Below are 7,251 nucleotides of genomic sequence, written 5' to 3'. Positions count from 1 at the left end.
ATATATATATATATATATATATATATATATATATATATATATAAAGGCATTTTAAACCCTTCCCACACTCTTGCAATATTCTAAATAATGTTTCTAAACTCTAAACACGCTAAAAGAGCACAGAATTTCATGATTTCCCTCTCTGTGCCTCCGGCTGCACCCAGAGATCAGCTGATCAGCTGATCAGCTGCAGGAGGAAGCTTCTCCCACAGCTGTGGGCTGTAAAAATGTGCTAAATAATTTTAAATTATTTATTTTAAATTAAAAAAATCCATGACGATCATGCGGCTCATCCATCAATCAGCCAATTGTGTGTCATGTCCAATCTTACTTTGAAAAACTGCGAAAGAGCAAGTCTGCAAAAAGCGAACCACAAAGTCACAAGGGACTACTGTAATTGGTTAAATCATCCATTCAAATAGCCTGGTCCAAACCACAGCAACCACTTTAAAAAGTTCAACCAGAGCAAACTGGTACTGGTGCAGAGTCACCCACCGGCTGCAGGTCCGATCTGGAGGCCCGAGATATCCGGCTTTCATCGCTCAGTCTGGAGCTCTGAGAGGCAACAAGAGAGGAGGTGTCAAACATCACCAACCCAAGACTCAACCTCTGAAAGCTGGTTCAGGGTTTTAACAAGAACTGGACTCTGAGGCTACAGAGAAAGGAACAAACCAAGACCTGAATCTATCTGACCCTCGGACCCTTTGTTTACCACCAGAACAAGGGTGTTAATGGATCAATCACAAGAACCTGCTTCATTAAACCAGAAAATGGATCTGACTCCACCTGATTGACGAGGCTGAGCTCAAACAGACCTTCGCTGCATCAGGTAGTGACAACACAAACTCCATTAGACTGAAGGCAGGTGGGATATCACTGCTGCTTTTAGTCCATAAAGGTCTACCAATGATTAATAATTTAAGATACCTGTTTTATTATATGTCTTAGTACACCATGAACAGGTACACCTGCTGCTCACCTGGTCCTACAGTCAAAAAATAATAATTTATGGCATTAGGGCTGCAAAGCAGCGGGAAATTTCCAGAATCTTTCCACAGGAAGTTGAGCTCCAGAGTTTTGGAAATATTCTAAATTGTTAACCAGCAACCCACGAGATTGATCCAAAACACTCCAACAAGGTCTCTGGTCTGGACGCCTCCTGGATGCCTCCCTGTTGGCACGTTTTCCTGGGATGTCCCACTTGGAAGAGACCCCGGGGCAGAACCAGAACTCTCTGGAGGAATTATAGATCCTTTCTGGTCTGGGAAAGTCTTGGGATCCCTGGGGAGAGGTAGGTCTGTTTTTTACTTGGACCTGTTGCCTCCATGACCCAACGGCAAAGGAGATGATCACAAATGTTGAGGTATGATAAAAGAAATGTGTGTCTGCCATCTAGCAGTGACTAGTACGAACAACCACAGCCACCTTATCCAGGTCTTCCGGGAGGACTCGAAGGTGTCCCCAGACCAGCTGACAGTTTCTCCAGCATGCCCTGGGTCTACTTCCAGTTGGAGAAACCTCTCTAGGGAAGCATCCAGGGTCCATCCTCACAAGATGTCTGAACTAGGGATGCAGGTATTTGGATTTTTGGCCGATACCAATACCGATATTTTTTCCCCTAGATCTACTGACAGAGACTACACAGCTTTCTCTGCTGTGGAATTAAAATACTACATTTTTCTGCATGGTCTTTGTCAATATGGTCAGCTACCAAATGCAGATGCCAAAACGGGGCTGAAAATGATACAACACTTCAACTTGTATTATGTTTAATGTCAAATTTATTCATGACATTTACTCTCGAACACAAAAACACTCGAACAGTGCAAATTTGTAAATTTTCACAAATCTAAACTCAACGGCGCACATGATGTCAGTGTTGTGCTGGCACTACAGGCATCCCTCTCACTGGGTTGTCATAAAACATAGCACCTTTATATATATATATATATATATATATATATATATATATATATATATATACACACACATATATAACAGCACCTTTTATATTGGAGATTTATTTTGATGGAATGGGCGATGTCCTATATTTAATTTTATCGCTAATATCGGCCGATACCGATACCATGCAGATAATATCGTGCATCCCTAGTCTGAACCAACTCAACGGTCTCCTCTGGATGTGGAGGAGCAGCGGTTCTACTCCGAGTCTCTTGATAACTGAACTTCTCAACCGATCTCTAAGAGAGAGTCCAGCTACCCTGCAGAGAAAATGTATTTAGACTGCCTGGATCCAGGATCTGGTTCTTTCAGAACCTAGAGTTCCTGACCAAAGATGAGGGTAGGAACGTAGACCGGCCGGTAAACAGAGCTTCCCCTTTCACCACAACAGACCGGCACAGAGTCCACAATACGGCTGAAGCTGCAGTCTTTCGAGCTTATGCTCCATAAACAAAACCCTGAGATACTTGGCCCGGGGGCATGGCCTCAGTACCCCCCACATAAAGCAGTGTTTGAAGGCTAGCATTAGTGTATGTTCATAGAATCTGTCTGTTTTAGTCTAAATTCTTCTAAAACCTCAACTGTATTTAAAATTTGCATTAAGGGTCAACCATCGACAGTTAAATTCCCATAGAAAGTTTCAATTTTTGAAAATTCCCAGAATTCTCCAGCCTTAGTGAAAATATACCATGTACAGGCCTCAGAGTCAGAGGTTAAAGGTCACACAGCTCCTGGCTGAGACTTCCTGTAAAGATGGATTTGACGTTTCACTCCGTTTCTGCGTTTTAGTTTTCGTTAAATCAAACGGTGAGACGTGACCCGTGTTCTTCTGAAGTTAGTTTGACGTTTCCACGGTTAGTTGAGCATGCACCTACTGACCCTGCTGGACAGGACACTGTAATCATCATCGATGCTGTTTCTCTGTGAAAAAACAACAAACGACCTCAATCTTTTCCCATTCGGGAGATCTGGATAGGTTCTGTTCTACAGTCAGACCCGTTTACGTACATCTCTGTCTTTGTGCTTGTGTTTCTTCTTTTTCTTTGACTTCTTGTGCAACGAGGAGCCCTTAGAGGAAAGGATGACGAGCAGGGATGAAGAACATCAAAGCTGATCAAGCAGAGTCATGCAGGCAAAACGGACCGAACACACGGGCCAGGCAGCAGAAAAACATGCTAGACCGGGACGAACATCCATGTTATCATTCAGCCTGAAACACTTGATTATATGAAGAATCATTCCACAATTACAAATCAACACGTTGACGCTGAGAGACACTCAAAGACCTGAACCGAGTTCAGCTTGGACAACGACAGAACAATTCAACCGGACTGATCCGGTCCGACAGAAGTTAGAACACATGTTAGCATCATTTCCTGAACCTTCAACACGTTCATGTTCAGGAGAGGCCTCAGTTCACTCAAAACATACAAAGTCCAACATGTGAACCAGGACTGAGTTACAGGAAACAAGCAGTACGCTCATGTCCCCCGCCGCTGAGGGATTTGAACAGTGAATGTTTGTAGTTTTGGTGATGAGTGTTTTTCTGGACTGCAATTGAACAGAGAATGAAGTAAGCCCTAATGTTTTGGTGAAGATTTTCAAGTGGGCAGGAGTTACACTGTGGAGAAGAACAGAGGGAGGTTTTTATTTTTATTCACCACCAGGTGCAATGGTGGAGCCAGGGGATGGCTAATGGTGGCCTTGGCCCCCAAAGATTAATCTTCAGCCAACCCAAGAGTCACTCCAATGATTTGAGGAAACTATACGTCAATTTATAATTCATTTTAAAATACTGCTGTATGTTTTGAAATCTCTGAACAGTTCTACCCCCCACTGATCTGCTGCAGCCATATGTACAACAGCGCTCTCTGAGGTCAGCAGACCAGACGCTTTAACTGGTTCCAGGCACTCGTTTTAAGCTCAGAGGTGACGGGAGGCAGGCTCCCTCTCTCACTGTGTTTAAGTCTCATTTAAAAACTCACTTTTATTCCCAGGCTTTTGACACTGTGTGAGTTGATTTGAACTTGTCTGTATTTTATAATGTTAGTCATTCAGTTCTCATCTTTACCTCTGTGGATCTATGTATGCCGTGTTCTTTGCTTGTTTGTTTTTGCTGTACAGCACTTTGGTTGGCCTTGTTGCTGTTTTTAAGTGTTTTATAAATAAAATGTTATGTATGGTATAGTATGGTATGGTATACGTAATAGTTTTATGTTTAATATAAAAACCAGAAAGCATTGTTTCCTTGAAATGACTGGGGTGGTCAGTTTACGTATAAATGGCATGGTCCATCTTGGATTCTGACTTGGCAACCCAATTTTATACAGTGATCTTTAGCTCCAGATATATATCTGACGTTAGCTCCAGAGCTAATTAATTAATCACAAGATGATCACATTTGATTGTTTCAACTCATACAATGTGCATAAGGATTAATACAAAATATAACTTTGTCACGTTATAACTTTTTAAAAGTTTAGTCTCCACTACAACCGGTGAACTTCAATGGCCCAGAATGTAGTGCGCCAAAAAAGTAACGGCGACGTCCTTAGGTAAGAAATGGAATAAACGTATATAATTTCATATATAAACAACTTTTAGTTGAAGAGAAACATAAAAACGTGTCAAGGCCAATATATGCAAGTGATGGGATACTGGATCCATGAGAACGAGACAGAACATTTCAACTCTCCAAAACTTCACCAGACAAAATCCCAACAAGGTTTTTATTTTATTTTTTTCTCCACGAGACAAATTTCCACTTGATGTTTTAGTTTTAGATCTCGTCCCCAGAGATATCCACACTAGTGACAGTTTTATCTTATTTCTATTGTGCAGCTTTGATTTATCGTGATAAATGAAAAAACATACACTCATCAGTTATTGATAAAATTGGAAGCAAAATCCCTCCGTCTCACACAAACTCCACGAGTTAATCAGTTTGTGCCAGAAACATGCTTTGTTAGTCACAAAAGACCATTTGGACACTTTGGACCCTTACCCCTCCACCATAAGCCCCCCCAGAGTCGAGATCCGACTGCTCAAGATAAAAACACCATCATCGTGAATTAAAGGAAGACAGCGTTGATCAGAAGCGGCTCCGAGTGTCGGATACTCACCCTGACGCTGCCGCGGCTTCCCACCGACATCCGCTCATCTTCGTCCGACAGCTGCGCGGAGAGAGACGGAGACTTAGGATTAGAGGAACGGACGCCATGACGGAGGCGCCGCGAGTTAAGAAATCACACCCGAGTTTTCTTCTGTGGTTTGGAAACGATGTACAAACGCAAAGAAAACCTGATTTTTGTTGTTGTTGTTTTTTCAGTGCATTGTTTCAAACTAATTTAACCAACAGTTTAGAGAGAGGAAGAGTGAGATGGAAACAGAGTGAAGATACCAACCGTTTGGATCCGTGAAGGCCGTGAGTACTTCTCACTGTCTTCCTGGGGGAGGAAGAGGAGGAGGAAAGATGGAGAAAAGGAGGGATAAAGAAGGAGGAGAGATGCCACAGATCAATGAGAATAAACAAAGAAGAAAATGTAGCTTTGGGTTCAAAGTTAGTCCTGAAGTTAGTGAGATGTTGTGGCCTTCAGTGAAGGAAAGGCTCGGTTCTTGTTGAGTTTCAGGCCTTGGTTCAGGTTCAGGTGAGGGTTAGTGACTGAAACTGAACCGGTGAATGTATCTGCATCCAAAAACGGACTAATTAAAGTCCATCAGGATGAAGATTGATCAGATATCAAGAAGATCAAATATCCAGAACAGAGGAAACCTTGTGTGTCTAGTGTCCACAAGAGTACCACAAGGGTCTATTTTAGGGCCCTTGCTCTTTTTACTCTATATTAATCAAATCTGTGATCAGCTTAAATTCTTGTATCTCTCATATGAGAGAGCTCTCGTAAAAGAGATTAATAATCTCAGTGGATTTCTTTCCTGGTAAAATAAAGGTTTCAATAGAACTAAAGAGAAGTGCTGCCACTGGGTCTTACCGACACATCGTCTATCTGGACCCAGACCTGGACCCTCTGCTTTGGTTAGATTAGAACAAATTTAATTTGATTTTCATATAAAATGGCACAGATGCAGAGATGCACGCCTTTAAAACCACAACAAATGAAATCTCAACCCCGTGCTGAACACACATGCTGGTCAAACTGTTTAACTCCTGTGTAGACAATATTACAATCTTTTACAACTTTCAATGACCGTTTTGACAATTTCAACATTTAACATCTATTTAGCTAATTTAGCTATGATTTAGCTAATGTTAAAACCCATTTTGCTACTTTTGGCTACACATTTTCCAATTGTATTCTCTATTTAGTTACTTAAAATTCCTATTCAGCTAATTTTGCCTATCTCAACATAATTTAGTTACATTTCTGCTTACCTGAGCATCTATTTAGCCAATTTCAGCAACAATTTTAGTGATTTTAACATCTTAAACATTTGAAATTTAACATTTAAACCACAATTTTGCCAATTTAAGCATCCGTCTAGCCTGAAGAAGCCAACAGAAACACATCATCTGCATAAAGCAGAGACGAGACCCTGGGCTGACTCCCTCCACAACCAAAACAGGAGCTGGGCCTGAATGTGGACTCAGTTCCTGTTCTGGTTAAATTTAACAAATTTTATTACAATCTCATGTAACAGTCACTCGTTTCTTAATGAAATCTCAACTGCTGCACACACATGCTGATCAGTGCTGAAACTCTGTTAGAAACTAGTTCATGCAGTCACAACAAGCCGAACAGACACCGTGCTCCTTAACAGTCGAGCTCTGATTCACAATAATCCACCTAACGAGGGGTTAAAATGCAAACACGGCACGCTGTACACCTGTCCAACACACAACGAGCCGTTAAAGAACCACAATCTCATCGGTACCATCCACTGCTCAATATCTCCCCATTTGCCGTCAGATCGTTCGTCTAACTTGGTGTTCAGGCCGTAATATTTCTGTGGAGAAACAGGAAACCGGAGAAAAAGAGTCCAGGTGACAGGTTCTGTTCTTCTGTGATGTCCAGAAGGTTCAGAAGAGGGTCAGATGAATTTATGAAAGGAAAGAGGAAGAGCTTGCCTACCTTCTGCACCTGAAAGATCTACAACAGAAAAAACAAAAACAAAAAAACAAGAATGAGCAGAGAACGGCAAGGAGACAGAACCAACGACTGAGCCAGCAAGAACTGAGCCAACAAGAACTGAGTCAATATGAACCGAGCTAACAAGAACTAAACCCACAAGAACTGAGCCAACAAGAACCGAGCCAACATGAACTGAACCAAC

The 7,251-nt window shown here is 41.7% G+C and overlaps 1 protein-coding gene across 1 annotated transcript in view; it reads right to left on the bottom strand.

Moving 5' to 3' along the window:
* Positions 1–7,251, bottom strand: part of lrrfip1a (leucine rich repeat (in FLII) interacting protein 1a) — a 52,808-nt gene that overhangs the window by 20,551 nt on the left and 25,006 nt on the right. Inside the window, exons 3-6 of the mRNA XM_037686832.1 lie at positions 7,050–7,067; positions 6,853–6,924; positions 5,367–5,408; positions 5,085–5,135 (exon numbers count right to left, since the gene is read on the bottom strand). Of these exons, the coding sequence (XP_037542760.1) occupies positions 5,085–5,135; positions 5,367–5,408; positions 6,853–6,924; positions 7,050–7,067 (183 nt within the window). The remainder of the gene's footprint in view (positions 1–5,084; positions 5,136–5,366; positions 5,409–6,852; positions 6,925–7,049; positions 7,068–7,251) is intronic.

This window comes from Nematolebias whitei, chromosome 13 (genome assembly GCF_014905685.2).
Source record: "Nematolebias whitei isolate Nwh7 chromosome 13, NemWhi1, whole genome shotgun sequence".
NCBI classification, from domain to species: Eukaryota; Metazoa; Chordata; class Actinopteri; order Cyprinodontiformes; family Rivulidae; genus Nematolebias; species Nematolebias whitei.
The sequence above is the reverse complement of the archived record's forward strand: the minus strand, read 5'-3'. Positions and strand labels throughout refer to the sequence as shown.